The sequence below is a fragment of the Armigeres subalbatus genome, unplaced genomic scaffold (genome assembly GCF_024139115.2).
Source record: "Armigeres subalbatus isolate Guangzhou_Male unplaced genomic scaffold, GZ_Asu_2 Contig297, whole genome shotgun sequence".
In the NCBI taxonomy this organism is placed as follows: domain Eukaryota; kingdom Metazoa; phylum Arthropoda; class Insecta; order Diptera; family Culicidae; genus Armigeres; species Armigeres subalbatus.
In genome coordinates, this window is record NW_026943038.1 from 460,117 (window position 1) to 478,038 (window position 17,922).

At 42.6% G+C, this 17,922-nt stretch overlaps 1 protein-coding gene across 2 annotated transcripts; it reads left to right on the forward strand.

Moving 5' to 3' along the window:
* The first annotated feature begins 2,084 nt into the window (after nucleotides 1-2,084).
* On the forward strand, nucleotides 2,085-17,380 carry LOC134203948 (ATP-binding cassette sub-family G member 1-like). Of its 2 annotated transcripts, none has more exons than XM_062678786.1 (6): nucleotides 2,085-2,213; nucleotides 14,962-15,209; nucleotides 15,290-15,864; nucleotides 15,924-16,010; nucleotides 16,070-16,381; nucleotides 16,442-17,378. In XM_062678786.1, the coding sequence occupies exons 2-6, from the start codon at nucleotides 14,962-14,964 to the stop codon at nucleotides 17,032-17,034; spliced, it is 1,815 nt and encodes a 604-aa protein (XP_062534770.1). In that variant the 5' UTR covers nucleotides 2,085-2,213; the 3' UTR covers nucleotides 17,035-17,378. The 2 variants fall into 2 exon arrangements, with proteins under 2 accessions (XP_062534770.1, XP_062534769.1); XM_062678785.1 differs by lacking the exon at nucleotides 2,085-2,213 and adding an exon at nucleotides 2,325-2,498 and having other exon boundaries at nucleotides 16,442-17,380.
* The last annotated feature ends 542 nt before the right edge of the window (nucleotides 17,381-17,922 follow it).

The window sequence follows — 17,922 nt, forward strand, 5'->3', positions numbered from 1 at the left end:
GGCCTTCGCAACCTAGCGGCTACTGAACGAGCTCGAGATTCCCAAATTGGACGCATAGTCATATCACTCGCAATCCATTTCTCAAGCCAATACTTCCACATGTGTATCGTACACGTCCACAAGAACGTTGTCCCTGGACCGGACCGAGAATCGAACTCCTTATCTCCGGATTGGCAATCATACTTTTTTGCTCGCAAAACTAACTGAACCGTTTGTTTGAGAAACTGTATATGTAACATTGTTGGCTTTTCTTTACTTACAAGATTTCTACAAAAAATAGTCCTTAATTTGGTTTTCAATTTTTCGTTGACAATTTAGAAAAATCTTCTCAGAATGGACAGCTATCATTGGCATTTGGAGAGAAGTTTATGATTATTTTTGACCAACCGGATTGTATGTATCTAAAACTACCGACCGGCATACAACGCTATTATTCATCAAAAAGTATGAGTTTGGAATTCAAAACAATGGTTATGCGTGACTATTTTTTTCGCATGTTCGGACAAGGCAAATGTGGAGCCAACATTCGGTTAACATATTCGTAAAATGGGTGCAGTTTCGGGCAAGGTTGTCTGTTGTAATTACGAAATCAAGCCTAGCGCAAATACAGTTGAGTTCCAGTTCGGAGCAGCAACACGAAAGGTGGTTTTTTCGGTCGCATGTTAGTTCAAGTTTTGACATAGGACGTCTGTCTATAAGAATTTAAATTATGTTTTGCAAAAAACACCCCTTTTGACATGGCCAAATTTTGTCTGAAAATAGGTATTTATGTTCCCTCCCAACCGTCCATAAATCGCAAGCTCGGCTCTTTTAAGGAAAAAAAGTTTTGCTAACAAAAACTTTCTCTTGTCCAAATTAGATTTTTAATTTTCAGTGTCTTATCATCCGAAACTCAAACAGCGAAGGCTGAGACAAACATTCCAGAACCCCAAACGACTCAATTGTATTGATGTTTTGCCTTATTTAGCAACAAAATATAATTTTCGTCCAAATTTCGGTGTTTTTTTTTTCAAATCAACTTTTAATTTTTAAAGAGATTTTTTTCAGTATAGGGCACAACTTGAAATTTTAACAATAGTCATTCTTACAACATGTTTTTGTAGGACACGTCGTTTTTCCAATACTTCCATTTAAAAAAAACGGTTAAAATTTGAGAGAGTGCTGTCAACATTTGTTTGATTTGGCGCGAAATTCCTCTATTATAAGAGTTCTAGGCAGCTGATGTTGATGTTCACTCCCCCGAGCCTATCGCACCCCTTTGACAAATTGTCAAGCTCGATGACATTCGTAATTATACCTACATATATAACGAATACGTGTATAACGACTTCAAGTGCAAGGTCGTAATCGGTGACTAGTTCATGATCAATACTACAGGGCCTTATACAGGCAGCTTTATGACAGACAAACAGACATAACCCACGGAACATGTGCTCATCAGATTCATAGTTACACAAACATTAACGACATCTGCTTCTTGCCCCAAATTAGACAAATCACAAACCGATGGCGCTAGTGAGCAAACGCCAAACTTGAGTTTGCGCGAAATTGATTCGCGCGCCACGAGTGATTGATTGACCAACTAATAATTATTCAAATCAGCCGGTAATGATTATCGATGAAATTTTCTCAAATGCTATGTCTGTGGCTCTGACCGTCTGAAAAACTAATAAAGTAGTAGATTTAATAAGCATCCGTTCGTACGGCTATAGCAAAAACTAAGAGATTTCGCTGGAATATGAAAAAATGATTGAAAATTCAAATTGGCTTCTCCCGATCCACGTTCACAGCATTAAGATTTCCTAGAAAACTAAAAATCCTGTGAGGTTAATTTCACCTGCGTTCCTTCACCGGTAATACGGTAAAGCATTAACATGATTATAAACGATAATGCACCATCAAGAGTACCTCTCGCATAAGAGTGCTGAAGCGAGTTCATCCAAGTGGGTACCGAGAGCGAAAGTATCGAGTTTTCATACGGTGGGTCCACATATACAGATCCACAAAGTGTTCCACCATTCTGCACTGGTCGTACCGATACTGGGAATCGTACTTTCGTCCACCCATCAGGGAAAGAGCAAAAATGACAGTGTGCTGCTCTGCGTTCAGTTCAGTTATCTTCGGTTCGCGGTTCGACGCGGTAGTGGTGCTTCGCCTATGTTCCACTTGTGGCAGTGTGGGGCAGCAAAAAACTATCCTCGAATAGCAGAACGGTAATGATGGGTTAGATTTTAATTACCATAGCATCATTATGATACGCGAACCTTGACAAAAGTATAAATGCTAAGCTTCGGGCAATACAGAGTGAGGATATATCGTTTGCAAAAAAATGACTTATTTGAGGAAGTGCATCACAAGTGACAAAGAATTCACTTCATTAACAAATACCATCTCTGCATCGTGCATACGTCTGTGATTTATATTTTTGCAATCGTGAAAACCTGTGTGCAACGAACTGAGTGACAATATTGCAGCTGTATTTCGCAGATAGTACGACGGTGATGCATTTGTTAGTAGACGGTCTGCCGGTTGTATTGAATCGATTAATATGAACATAAGACGGTACTCTACTAGCAGAGGACCGGCTTGAATAAAATCAATGTAAATAAAGCATCCTAAATGAGTGAAGTGTGCAACCGCACATGCGTACTGGTATCGTTACGTATCGTGCCGTATGTTCATCAGCATGATGTTTAGCGACATGTTTTTGGATGTGCATTATGAAAGCATGTTTGTACGCCATGCAACGGCCTTTACCACAGAGAACAGACATAAGGGATCATACAAAGTTTTGTTGAAAAATTGTGTAAAGCTCCTCAGTACCGCCAACGCAGACTGCCAGACATACAAACTCGATCTCAAGCGAAAATTTATACTTTCTTTGAGTACCTACGAGCATAATAAAAACTTTTCGACCTCAACAGTAAGGTGACTTATGTGAAAAGTATCTACAATTTTTATAAACCATACTATGAATAAATTATTTGGGAAATGCTGTAGCAGTACGTTTTAAATTCATACGGATGAGATTCAGCCTAATTTCAGCTGAACAGGTAGCATTTACTATTTTTAATTACACCCGCAATTTAATTAATATTTGCGAAACAACTATGCCAAATAGCTACACTGGGGTCGCTTTTTACGCGGATAGATTTAATCAATTTCTCGGTCTATTTTAATTTTCACAGCATTTAAAATACTTCCTGATTTTTCTTCAAAATTCTAGGGTTTTCTCGTGGTGTCAACTCAATGGTCCAATAGACATACAAATGCCAGAAATATCCTTAAACAAACCGCGTAAAAAGCGATCCCAGTGTATTTGCTTCAAACAATGCTATGCAGTCTCAGCCAAATCAATTAGTTGGAATGATGCTCTTCAATTGGGTTGCGATTTGTTCCATTTAGAGACTGCCTTCATCTATGCTGTACTGTACATATAACATAGCAGGGCCATTACACCCTTGCATATTGGAATTCATTTACTTATACAGTTATTAAACTAAATTTAAAGTTCAATGCAGCTATCCTGTGTAAGCCTGCGAATAATTTTTGAAGAAGGGAAAAAAAATGAAAATAAAAAAAATCCATTTGAAATTTTTACAGTGAAAAAATGACGGCAATGCATCAACATTTTTGATATTTACTTTAATTTCAACTGCATACATTATATGAAATCCAAAACTTTTACTTCAACCAAATGTAATTGCAGTATGTTTGAAAGTTATTTTTATAATCTGGGAAGGTTTTGGCGACTCTCCATACGTTTACCTTTTGCTGTTGCTTTTTCTTCAATATCCTTTTTCTTCAGACAATCTAAACTCTCCGGTGATGATATGACTTCTGAGCCTGCACATATTCTTCTTCTCTTGGAGACACCTGTTGATGGCTGTTGTTTCACGTACTCAAGAAGAATTTCCTCGAAAGATTTTGTTGGTTTAGTGTTTGTGGGAGAAATATAGTTTACGATACGATTCACTCGAACTATCCAGAGCTGGCATTATATTTTCGTCATTCAGCGGTTTGTTAACATTTTTTGCCTTTTGAAACCTTCCTCAAGCTCTTAGGGTCATATTTCTCGTAGGGAATCATCGTATCACAATATGGATAGATCCCAGATTTACCAAACCCACTTTTCATTATATCTCTTCCCACATTGTTCCATTTTCGAGAAATAATGCTGCAAAACACTCATTGTTCTTTTCGTTGCCACGCTATGACTTCTTTGTTAGAGTTCAGTTTTAGTGGTTTGACTACCGATAAGTCCATCGGCTGAAGTAAATGACTGGTATGCGGAGGAAGTTTCAATATGATCACTTGTTCTGCTAAGGCTTTCTAAATAAGAGTCAGTGGTCTTGCTTTCGGAACTGCTTTTAAAAATCGATGGAAATAGTTTTCAAATACGACTTTTTCCATCCATCCGTTTTGAGTGGCAGCGTATGACATTCCGGGAAATTGTTCACTACCTTTAACTGTCCAAGAGTCCCAAACACGTTTTCCTTTGAAAATAATCAATGAGGGCAGCTTATCTCTAGCTGCATTTTCACCGAGCAGGGCAGAGACATTTTCCCTGCCTGGACCAGCAGTTACACGATGAGCTGCAGCCACTTTTTTTCCGACCACTTTCACTCGAGATGGATCTATGTTGTATATTCGTTCAGGAGGAATGCCCATAGTGTTCTCTTCCAGAAGCTCAAAATATTCTGCTATTTCGAAGGGATCAACACTTCTCTTCCGAGCGATTTCTACTGCTTGTGGTTTCTTTTGTGTCGGTGTCGTCGCATAAAACTCCTGAAGTAATCATTTCCGAGTACGCATTTTTTAAACGGGGTATTGATGTTGTTTTCCTTTAGATACTGTCCAATCGCCAAGAGTATATCCTGCTTGGACAGGCCGAACCCCCACTTTTCCATTGTTTTAATATTGGAAGCTATCTTGGCCTCAACATTCCATGGTATTGCTGTGTCTCTACCTAGACTGGAGCTTTTCAATCCACGCCTACCTTTTAGATGGTTATTCAGCGTGGACACCGGAATACCATAACGCTTCGATGCTTCAGTTTGTGAGACTGCATTACTCCTAATTGCTTCCAGGGCTTTAAACAGGTTATGTTTTGGGTATTCCGCACGCGTTGTTTTCCGGCGATAGTTCCAATCCGAACCATGTTTACCTGGAAACATATTTCTTATCAATGATTTTTCACCTGTCCCTGCACCTGTAGTGTAATACGCAACATGGTTTAATTTGTATATTTTCAACCGAACATCATACATTATTAACATTTTTGTTGTTGATATTCGAAAATTATAAAGAAAATTAACTTACCAATGCACTAGGGGAGTATTTTTAAGCTTTTTACACAAAAAAAGAGAGTTGGACGACGATTCAACACACGCAGACTGGAAGATGTCACAGTGAAACGGTCCTTCGTTGAAGAACTGGAGACGCGTGCTGCAGATATTCCGGAAGGTGGCAGCGTGGAAGACCAATGGACCGCCATCAAGAATGCCTTCATCGCACCAGCGAAAACAATCTGGGCGAACTACGCACCCAGAGAAAACAATGGATGAGACCTGAAGGAAGATAGAGGAGCGAAGAGAAGCCAGATCCGCGATAGAGCGATCACAAGCCAGAGGAGCCAAAGTCTTAGCCCGTCAACGATACGCGGCACTTGAGAAGGAAAAAAACGCTCATGTCGACGGGACAAGCGAGCGTGGGCAGACTCTCTGGCCGACGAAGGAGAGAGAGCTGTCGCAACCGGGGACATTCACCTCTCTACGATGTCTCACGACGCTTAAGCGGGGCGGAAATGAATGCACCGATGCCTGTGAAAGACGCGAATGATCAGTTATTGACCGATCCAACTGACCAGCTGAAACGCTGAATCGAGCACTTCGAACAACTTATTAAAGTGGAAGCCAGGCCATCACCACCTCGGCATGCAGTGCCTAGGAACCGACGGGCAATACGCGTCACCACCGAAGCTCCATCACTGCTAGAGATTCAAACAGCCATCCAAACCATGAAATCGAATAAAGCCCCAGGGGTCGATCCCATATCAGCCGAGATGCTCAAAGCTGACCCCATGATATCCGTTCAACTACTGCATCGTTTATTTCGTAATATCTGAGACACCGCAACTTTCCCGGTCGACTGGATGCAAGGTATCTTAGTGAAGGTGCCCAAAAAGGGTGACTTGACTGTATGCGATAACTGGCGAGGCGTTATGTTGCTGTGTACCGTTCTCAAAGTTCTATGCAAAATTATCCTAGCCCGGATTCAGGAGAAGATCGATGCGATTCTCCGGCGGCAGCAGGCCGGATTCCGTGCCGGAAGATCCTGTGTGGACCATATTGTCACGCTCCGCATCATTCTGGAGCAGGTCAACGAATTTCAAAAGTCCCTTTACTTGGTATTCATTGACTACGAAAAAGCTTTCGACCGTCTCAATCACGAGAATATGTGGGGCGCCCTGAGACGCAAGGGGGTTCCTGAGAAGATCATCGGCCTCATCGAAGCACAGTATGAGGCCATTTCGTGTAGAGTGCTGCACAATGGGGTCCTATCCGACCCTAGGATGTATTCTATCACCGTTACTGTTCCTCATTGTAATCGACGAGATTCTGGTAGATGCGATTGACCGTGAACCAAACGGCGGACTGTTACGGCAGCCTATAACCATGGAGCACCTAAACGACTTCGAATTGGCTGATGACGGCGCTCTGATATGCAGCTCAACGACTTTGCCGAGCACTCCTCTTCGGCAGGTTTAGTCATCAACGTCAACAAAACCAAATCGTTGGTTGTAAACACGGTGACTCCTTCCAGTTTCACAGTAGCCGGGCAACCAGTGGAGAATGTTGAAAGCTTCCAATATCTTGGTAGCCAAATGGCGTCAGACGGCGGTACCAAGATCGACATAGGCGCACGGATCAAGAAAGCAAGGGCTGCCTTTGCGAGTTTAAGAAATATCTGGAAAAACAGGCAGATAAGTGAACGCACCAAAATACGAATTTTCAACTCTAACGTGAAATCTGTGCTGTTATACGTTAGCGAAACATGGTGTGTATCAGTGGAGAACACTCAACGGCTGCAGGTGTTCATTAACAGATTATTATTATTAAAATCTTTATTAAAGAGGTTTTTAGCCCAAGGCTAGTTCACCTCCGAAACCATTAACAGATGCCTGCGGTATATCTCAAACAATGAGCTCCATCGTCGTTACTCTACGTAGGGGCGGAAACGAAATCTGTAAACAAGCATTAGACTGGAACCCAGCGGGACATCGCAGCAGAGGCAGACCCAGAGGCTCATGGCGGCGAAGTCTCAATAAAGAAATAAAAGAAGTCGGCCGAAATCTAACCTGGCAACAGGTTAAAGCGATAGCGGGGCAACGCTCAGATGGGGATCTTTCAAGTCGGCCCTTTGCACCACCGGAGGTGTACAGGATCCATAAGTAAATTTACATAAAAAAATCAATTCAAGTATGCCATCAACCAACTTGCACTAAACTTGATCGCGAGTGGTAAACAAACTTTGTTTCTCATACGTCAATGCGGTGCATTATCACATGACTTTCTCATCCATTGCAACACTGTAAATGGTACAAAGCGGCAGCGCATTGAAAAAAAAATTTCTTCGGGTTTTCTATGAAATATAGACATTTTTTTCACTTACCCCATTTACTCACTTACCACACTGACCCATATAATGCATGCATGGTTAGCTTTGAAGCCACGGGCCTTACCGCTAAGCTACGGGAGACTTTCCTTTTATTCCTATCTGGGTTCAGGAAACTGGATTTTTCTTTCTGTGTAACTTGAGAGGAGTTTCTCGACACGATCAATCGATCAATCAATCCTAATCCGCAGCTAAAATTCTCGCAAGAGAAAGTGAAGCTCTACTCCTATCCTCCTCAACCTTGAAGGGAGTACCGTGTCTAATCCTCCAGAAATCGCCGACGCTTTCGATGACTATTTTGTGTCACTGGCTTTCTTCTTATTATTATTATTGGCATTACATCCCCACACTGGGACAGAGCCGCCTCGCAGCTTAGTATTCATTAAGCACTTCCACTGTTATTGACTGCGAGGTTTCTAAGCCAAGTCACCATTTTTGCATTTGTATATCATGAGGCTAACACGATGATACTTTTATGCCCAGGGAAGACGAGACAATTTCCAATCCGAAAATTGTCTAGACCAGCGCCGGGAATCGAACCCAGCCACCCTCAGCATGGCCTTGCTTTGTAGCCGCGAGCCTTACCGCACGGCTAAGCAGGGCCCTTTAGCAAGTGGATATTCCGCTGCCTCCTGGAATGCTTCTCGAGGTCGGATCTACAAGAGCACCAATCAATTAATCTATCAATTTTGACAGCAGAGTGTAGAGCTGTGGGTATCCTTCCGGGTCGAAATAATTATGGTACCAATTGTTGAATCATCTGCTACTGTCAGTGAAAGTGTCTTTCCAGAGCTTGATCATCCAGCTTTCTGGAACAAGTCGATCTCACTGACTTTGTGTACCAACTTGGTCAATTGTTGACGTCACGAGCAGCTTCAGGAAATAGGGAATCTCAGCTATCGGCAGCACCTTTCGTCCGAGCTATGGGATCAATTCCTTATTTCCCGGCCTAAAGGACAACGTTTTAAAATCAAAATTATCGTTTGATTACCAAGACTGCATAGCCGAAATGTAGCATAATTACCCCGATCAGTCGAACTCCCATTGCAATTGTGCTGATAGTTACGCGATTTCTGATGGCCATGGATGGGGTTCTTTGGGACCTCCAACTCAACATCCATATTTTTGATCATGCAAACGACATTCAATAGGTCGTCTTTGGTAAAACTCCTGTGCAAACCAGGAATTAGATCCAAACAGCTGTCAATGTCATCCTCAGCTGGGAATCCTCAGTAGGGCTTGCCATGGCCACAAATAACATCATTTGCGGGCCTGTATGCAGCAGCAGCAGACATCGCACATCAAGCCCCAGCATAAAACTGCAAGAGCAGCCCATCGACAATAGGAACATCCTTAAAATTCTGGGAGAGTAAATCGACAGAGGGCTAACTTTACTCTCACAATACAGGTCCGTACAGGTTTGTTACCGAACTAGGTTCAACCGGCCCTCGATAAGCCGCATAAAACGAGCAACAGAGTTCTGGTGTGACCGAATCGCCGTATGGTAATTATTTATCAACTGTTTTAGGGTCGTACTATCTAAATTTCCTAGATAGTGATCAACGGACGATTTAAAATTCGTTCGTTCAGTTGCGGTAACGATGGTTACCACTCGCAATCAGGCTTGTAAAATGTCATCTGCATTTCATTTGACTAATTTGTTCATAACTTTCTTCAGAAGCCAAATTTACTTCATAATTTAAGATGTACTCATAACGGTTGAGTAGGGCTATATTTTTGTCCAAGGGTCCATTACTCTAAATATAACATCTGAGGCTGGAAAGTCAAAACTCTCCAAAATGTCACGAGTCATTTGACTTAATGTCATTTGAATGACATTTTGCCTTCAACGCCTCAGATTACATATTTACAGCAATGTCTTGTTAGACAAAGTTATAGGCACATTTAAGCGCTATAAGTTCGCCATACCTCAGGAGCTGATAGCTAACTCCTGAAAAAAGTTCTGGGAAAAATATGCGAATGAATGGAAATGACATTTTACAACACTGCTCGCAATAATAACGGGTGACGTTGAACATCGAATGTAAAATGGGGTAGCAAAAGTGAGAACCGGAACGCCTTGGGCAACCAAGCCATTTCTAGCAGTAGTCACCCCTTGATTAGCCAACAGCTGGTCGCTAAAGAGTCAGGATGGGGTGGTTGATTGTTTGACTGTGTTGGTAACCCGCAAGGCAGCCATTCTGAATGACATGTCATGAAGCCTTAAAGCCATTCGTCACCGTCACCGTTCTTTGGCACTCCATACAGTCGCTGCAAAGTTTTTTTGTCCGCTATGCCAATGCCAGGCTTGTCCATGTCGTCGCCGTCCCTCGACAAGACACCAGCCGGCCGCCATTGAGCCACCATTCAGCCATTGCTAAGTTCATCTCTCTGTACGCCTCGCCATTGCCACTTCTATGCTTTATGCCGTCACGGGTCTTCAAAAAGTCATCATCTTTAAGCCATTCAGTCGCTACAAAGTTCCTATCATTAAAACTTTCTTGCCATCGTTGCCATTCTTCGACAGGTCACCATCAGGCCACCATCCAGCAACCACCCGGCCGACATTTAGCCGACTACAAATCTCATAATAATTGGCCGCTACCAATATCCAAGTCGCAGCTTCACGTTTCCCAGAACGATGTCTGTTTGCATTGCCTCACCGTAACCGTCTTCTCATTGGTATTTCGCCAGCGCAGTGTTCGAAAGCGTACCGTCACACGTAACCAATATAAAAATAAAAAGCTCGAATGGTAAATCAACACTTTTAATTAAGATCAGCCCTCCTAAGCCCACGATCTGATAAGATCACCCTCCTTCCTCAGAACTTTTGTTTCCTTTCTTTTGTGCCAACCCCGGAAGCTTCGGAGTCTCGTTTCGACCATCTTCCAATGCGGTTGGTTTTTGCGCTCTACTTTTGTGCGGAGATTCGCCTAAAAGTAGAACAATAGAACCAGTGCAGTGACCGCGGTCGAAACAAATCTAGACCAACATTTGAAAAGGGCGTAACAGCCAAAATTTATTCCTTCTTATTCTTCGTCTACATATAAAGCTTTATATGTGGACAAAGAATCAGAAGGATTAAATTTTGGCTGTTACGCCCTTTTCAAATGTTGGTCTAGAAATGTGTAGTGTATAAAAAAGTGCTGCAGATCTTGAAGACGTGCGCATGTTCGTGCTTGCTAGGGCTGATCGATTGTTATCAAGGGCAATTCCCTTTCTAATATTGCGATCAAGCCTATGTAAATGACAGAAAAATATATAAAGCTCTTTTAGTGGAATGTGGAGTGGACATGACGTATACTTTTGTCTATCAGTGTACACATATAAACACACATACACACATACAGATATACATCATACAAGACACGTACACGATTTTTATTATATATTAGGTACATATATTATTGGAAGCGTTTGGTACGGGAGGTCCACGCTTTCTTCCTTTCCCCTCGATTCCAAGCTATTAAGTGACTTTAGGTATTCCTGAAGTCGCTCAATATCTAGGAGTCATCTCTGCGGTACATACTGCGTAGTTGGCCTGGCCATATGAAAAGAAAAATGACGGAATTCAGAAACCGTCATTTTCCAGGATGCTTTCAAGTATTGGCTACGCAAGTATGAGATTAGATTAGATTAGATTTTGTGCCAACTCCGGAAGCTTCCATTGGCTGTAGATACGGCAATTTAGGGCATAGGTGAAATTCTTTCGTTTAGTACCCCAGATTCACTGACGTTCCGATTTCTCATTTGGAAGTCGGATCAAGGGTCTCCGGTAATAATCTGGCATTTTCCAACAGTCAGTTCTATACATCGTCTTTTCTGCCGAGATGTCGCTTTGACCACCCATCGAATAAGCCAATGTTCATTTTTTTCAATTCCACAAGTGCAATCGCGGCATTTTAAGTAAAAACCGAAAACATCAGAATCAGAGCATCTTTGTCAACCCGCACCAGTCGACAACCATTGCCAGATTTCCGTGACGCTGCGGTGAGCCGAGGAACGTGACCACAGACTTTTTGGCTGAAGTCGGTCATTAAGAGAAGGGTTATACCTGGTCAGTCAGCTCAGGAGCACGTGGTCTTCGTATGTCCAAGGTTTGAGGCACTACGAAGGGAAATATCCGGTTTAAGCTTAAACTAACGTCGTTGAGGAAATGTGTCGAGATGAAAGCACTTGGAATGCGGTCGACAGGGTAGTATCGCGCATATCATCTGTTATGCAAAAGAAATGGCGCAACGACCAAAGAGAATCGGTACCGGGAGAAATTTTTTTGTCGGGGAACTCTCCGTCAGTGTAGGCTAGATCCACCGCCGGGGACTAGACTGAGTAGATCGCGACGAAATACCACCGGCGACGGGTAGTGAACCGGAAGCCCTATTCCACCGGCATCGTTGGACTGACCTTGGTACCCGGCTGGTTGGCTTCGGTATGGGAGAAACTTCTTCGCCGGGGAATTCTCTGTCGGAGTAGGCTAGATCCGCCCTCGAGGACTAGACCGAGTAGAACGCGAAGAATTAGTTGTTCAAAGTCGTCGAGACATCAACCACTTCAAAGTGGAGGCCAAGAAGAGGTGCTTAACAGCACAACAGGCCGACTTCTCCGAAGTAAAGCAGATTGGTAGTACCGGGGAAGTGCAGGCATCGACACAGAAAGATTTGATGATAAGCTCGAATGAGCTCGTAGTAGAAGACGCATCTTGCGGTCCCGGGGAGGAGCAAGATAGCAAAGCTTGAAAAGGAGGTTTTTTTTTCCCCTCATTTGAGGTTTTTCCTCCCATCACAGTGAAAGCAAGTTTCCATAGAAACAAGGATTACCTAATTATATCTAACATAGCAGGCGTGAACCCTAGAGCCCAATCCCCCTAGCAGACTGCAAGGGGTGATGGTGAATGTTTTCAAGCAGTTTTGCGAGAAAGTGCAGACATTAGTGTAATAACTCAATAAAAAAAGCTTGATGAACTGGATGATGTCTGTATGTGCGTAGAGCCTGTCCACGTAAATTTCGAACAGTTAGATAATGTCTAATTGGTTTGTTGCCATTTCATCAACTTGGACGAGAGCATAGACATGCTGAAAGCAGCAGTGAAGCAAAAAGATTGAGCTGTCGTGTAAATCGATCGTTTCAGTAGCTGGTGAAAATGTTTAAAAATCACGTTAGAAGATGGGTGTCCGAAATTTAACGTGGACAGCCTTTATGTATGTGTGTATGTGTGTGTATGTGCGTATGTGTACAGATTTTGTAGTCACACTTTTTGGAATTTTTTGTCCTAATTACTTACTTCATTCGACGGGAAATCTTGTCACATTATTTGCTATTGAAAATTGGCCGGATCGGACTTCGGGATCAGAAGTTATGGCCAAAATACTATTTCTTATGCCCAAAACACGCTAAAAATACTCATTTATTTTTTGAATATTTTTTGCACGAGAAAGGCATCAACACCGCCCAAGTTCGAGGTTCTCCAATCAAATTACGGTATGTGGGACGCACTCATGATGAGGCCATCCTCGCAGTCATCATATTTTTTGATAGACGGAAGGACTTCAACCCCAGTGGAATTCCCTGCCACGGTCCCAGTGACTAACGGGCTAGGCATGGTCCTACTAGGGTCTTAAGCCTCAATTTGCGTCCACCTTTTTTTCTTCATCCAACTAGATTGAATTGAGCTTGTTTCGTAAGCTAAACTCAAAAGTTTCCGGTTCTGATTCAACTACAGTTATCATTCTTAAGAAAATTATTTTGAGCTTTTTAGTGGAATGTCTTTACTTGTCATAAGATGAGTTTGTATTATTATTTATAAATTCAGACTAAGGCCGAAGTGGCCTGTGCGGTATATAAGAGTCTTCTCTATTCGGCTCGGTCCATGGCTTCACGTCGCCCACCACGCAGTCTACGGAGAGTCCGCAAGTCATCTTCCACCTGATCGATCTACCTTACCCGCTGCACACCTCGCCTTCTTGTGCCCGTCGGATCGTTGTCGAGAACCATTTTTTAACCGGGTTACTGTCAAGACGAGTTTGTACCATTCAATTTAATTCCACCACATGATTGTACCCTGACAGATACGTATTTCGACCTCAACAGTAAGGTCGTCTTCAGTGTCTCGTACTTGACTCGATTCATTTTTTTTTCATTTTATCGTCTATAAAAGACAATGCAATCTTATAATTTATTGACAAAGCCTCTAGAAATTCTTTGGATTGTTTTTTAAGCTATCAATTAAAAAAATCATTTCAGGTATTCCTTCAAATACCATCGAAAATTGCATTCCGTAGGAAATTTCTCCAGTAATTCCTCCAGAGTTTCTAGAATTTTTTTTCCACAAATCTAGGACAAAATTTCAGGAATTTCTTTAGGAGTTTCCGAACGAATTCCTAACGCAATTTGTAGAGCAACTTCTGAAGGCATCTCGACTGACCTCGACAGGCCATCATTCCAACGCTATTCAGCCACTGCGAAGCTATTATCAGTCCTGATTTCCAGCCACCGTTGCCATCCATTGAAAGACCATCGTCAGGCCACAACCCACCCGTTTTCAAATCTCGCATTATTCGAAACCATCCCTTGCCGTTCGTCCTACTTTGATAGGCCGCACTTCGGCCGCGACATATCCCGCTTTTATTTGAGGTTTCTGGCCGTCAACTGGGAAACTGGGAAACTGCTGGGTTCTGGGGAATGTGTCTGTGGACCTTCTGGGTGGGATCGGTAATCAATTAAGTTGTTTTCCCTTATCTGTCCCTTTGACTAACGCGAATACATGTATCAAGGATGTTGTCAGCTAGGATTAGAAGAAACAATAAACTCAACTATATAAACCAGTTGATCATCCCTCTTCGTACCGGACCTACTCGCGGTTCGCTCCGGAGCACGTCATCTGCCGGTGCTCAAGTACGATCCTCGATCGAATTACGGGATCTATGACACCCGCGAAACACCCTGTCCGATAACGACGCCAGCCTTGCCGTGCTCATCTGTTTTATAACCATATTGAATTGGTCGAAGTTTCGTAAGCCAGGCTCAAAGGTTTCAGGTTCTGAATCCACTACGGTTAGTTTTTTTTATTCCATCAGGTCAGTTTCTGTACTAATAAAATTACTATCGATCACAGAAATAAAGAATAATAAAAATTATACAAATTTGAGCTGGCTTGAGAAATTATTGATCTTTGATAGCTACATATCATGAGTGTATAAAGATGATAAGTGAGAGAATTTTTCATTTTTCGCGATGCCATATTCTAGATAGAAAAATTTGATTCAAATCAATGTTTTTTTTTTCTAGATGACCCTCACTAGCCAATCTCCATTAACCGAAATGGTTACAAACGATGCCACCGAAGTGGCCATTCCACTGATGGACGTCTCATCCACCGTGCTGTCGTTCGAAAATCTCAACTATTCCGTCCAGCAGGGCTCCAAACGTATTCTGCAGGATGTTTCCGGTTTGTTTCGTTCTGGTCGATTAGCGGCCATTATCGGACCTTCAGGGGCGGGGAAATCATCGCTGCTAAATGTGCTCAGCGGATTCCAGTGAGTATAATCCTAAGAATGGGATTCCCAGGCCAACTTTTTTTTTATTTTTTGCATGTCTGTTATCAATCACTTTTCAGGGTGCAAGGAATGGAAGGCAGAATTCTGGTGAACAATGAAAGCGTCGATCGTGAACGATACCGGCAGATGGTGGCCTACAACCCGCAGGAGGTGATGCTTTTGCCGACAATCACTGTCACTGAGACCTTGCTCTACGCGGTCGACCTGCGAATGTCATCCAGCGTGTCCCGATTTCAGAAAATAAAAATAGTTAACGACATCATTGCGTTGCTGGGTTTGGAGGAGTGTGCCCACCGACAAGCCCGGGTACTGTCCGGAGGCGAGAAGAAACGGCTTTCGATCGGACAGGAGTTAGTTTCCAATCCCAAAATAATGTTCTTTGATGAACCGACCAGTGGCCTGGACAGCGAATCGTCGTATCAAGTGATGTCCTATTTGAAGGATTTGGCGCGGCAAGGACGATGCATCATCAGTGTGGTTCATCAGCCTAGTTCGGATCTGTTGGAACTGTTCGACGATATCTACGTGGTTGCTGAAGGACAGTGTTTGTATAAAGGGCCCCTGGAAGATCTGACTACTGCCTTCGCAGATGTGGGTTTGATTTGCCCGCAGTATTTCAATCGAGCCGATTTCGGTAATCCAGTTGTATGATAAAATAGTTTTGTGGAATTTGATAACATTCCCGTATTTCAGTCATTAAAATGGCATCAAAGTCATGTAACGAACGCGAAAAAGTTCAATTGTTAAAGGATCGTATGAAAGCAGCACCCATTGAGAACGGTAAGTATTATGATACTGCTACTAAAATCCTCATTGCAACTGTTCTAATTTTTTCGCAGGTTACAACAACAACAAACAGGATGGAAATCTAGAACCGAAAATGGTCGATAGGAATGATGAAACCTCACAGTACGCCATTTCTCAATGGCGTCAGTTCGCCATTCTTACACATAGAACATTTCTGGGTACCATCCGTAACTTCACGCTGACTGTGCTGCGATTCATTGGTCACATTTTGTACGGCGTCATTATCGGCACAGTCTATTATCAAATCGGAAACGATGGGGCCAAAGTTATCTCAAACGTATCCTATTTTATGATGATACTTCTGTTCATCGTATTTGCTAACTCTATGACTGTCGTCCTCACATGTAAGCTGGATTTCCCAACATTTCACATAGTCTGATTAACAAATACGTAATAACTTTTAGTCCCACTGGAGATGGCCGTGTTCATCCGGGAGTACAAGTCCAACTGCTACTCGGTCGGAGCCTACTTCTTCTCGAAGATCGTAGCGGACTTCCCACTCATGATCGGCGGGGTAATCTGTTTCCACTTCATTGCTTACTACATGACGGGGCAGGTCGACGAAACCTATCGGATGTTGATTTTCTTGAGCATGTGCCTGCTGGCTGGATGGTACGCGCAGATCTACGGAATGCTCGGAGGTTGTCTGTTCCCGATTGACGTGAGTCCCTTCATTGTGCCTATCACGTTGATGCCGGCGGTCCTGTTCAGTGGGTACTTCATCCGCTACGACGAGCTGTTCGACGTGTTCAAACCGCTGACGTACATTTCGCCGGTTCGATTCGCCCTGGAGGGAGTCTCGCTGGCGTCCTACGGTTTCGGGAGGAAGGACTTGAACTGCAATGAGATATTCTGCTACTACCGGAAAGCAAGGAAGATCCTTGAGATGCTGGATATGGAGAAGAGCTCCATATGGGTGGATGTAGGTGGGTTGGCATTTATTATTATAGGATTGCATATTGTGGTATATGTTAGCTTACGCTTTAAGGTACGGTAATGAGATATGTAAGGTAACATATGTGTAAATTTGTAGTAGAGGGTTTAAGGCAAATTAGTTTTACCTAATTTTCATTGGATTGATACTCTCCTCTTATGACTAAAATAAAAACTCTCCCCAAAACATTTAGAAATTTTTCATAAAAAACTCCAAGGTCCAGCCCAATCGGGTTATACGCAAAGGTGACGTTGAACTACGTAGCTATGTGTAATGTACAGGTTTTCGACTCTTCCGTTCGATGAGATCAAAGCAAGCATTTTTCAAGCCCAGGGTGAATCTGTTTTCGTTGTTTATCCTGTGCTCCTGAGATTGAGTGAGCATTACGAACCTTGATGATGTATATAATTTTTAAAACCACATTTGAAAAGGAAGATAAAAATAAAATTTTCAAATAATCGAGGATGAGAAACACTCTCAAGCGTATCACATATCCAAATCATCGATTGGTAAAAACTTCGATTCGAAACATTGGTATATGCCACTTTTGAACTTATTTGCCTACATAACACAAAAACACAATGCCAATCATCCGATTCCGATTGAACTGCATTGTTCACATTAAATTGTTGTTAGTTAAGTTTACATTAAAATGAATCGATTCCAAAATATGGATAGTTATCGCCGATAACAACTCGCCTACGTTTCACACCTGAGAAGTTATCAAATGATAATTCCAATAATTATCGTTTGAGAATGATTCTGCAGAACCCTGGCTTATAGTGTACCGCTGCAATCGTAACCGACGCAAACTGGAGCAGATACTTATAAGTCTATAGACTAAGCACCCGCCACTAAGTCTGTCTAAACACCCCGTGGCTCATTACAGAAAAGCCCATCGTGAAAGCTGAACTGCCAACGGCGTTTGATGGTCACCCTTTGGAGGAAGAC

Bases quoted from the DNA above. Each gene is read 5' to 3' on its own strand.
- LOC134203948 (XM_062678786.1), top strand. From the start codon at position 14,962: ATGACCCTCACTAGCCAATCTCCATTAACCGAAATGGTTACAAACGAT. The intron at 15,210-15,289 runs GTGAGTATAATC...ATCACTTTTCAG, and splicing joins AATGTGCTCAGCGGATTCCA to GGTGCAAGGAATGGAAGGCA. The intron at 16,011-16,069 runs GTAAGTATTATG...ATTTTTTCGCAG, and splicing joins AGCAGCACCCATTGAGAACG to GTTACAACAACAACAAACAG.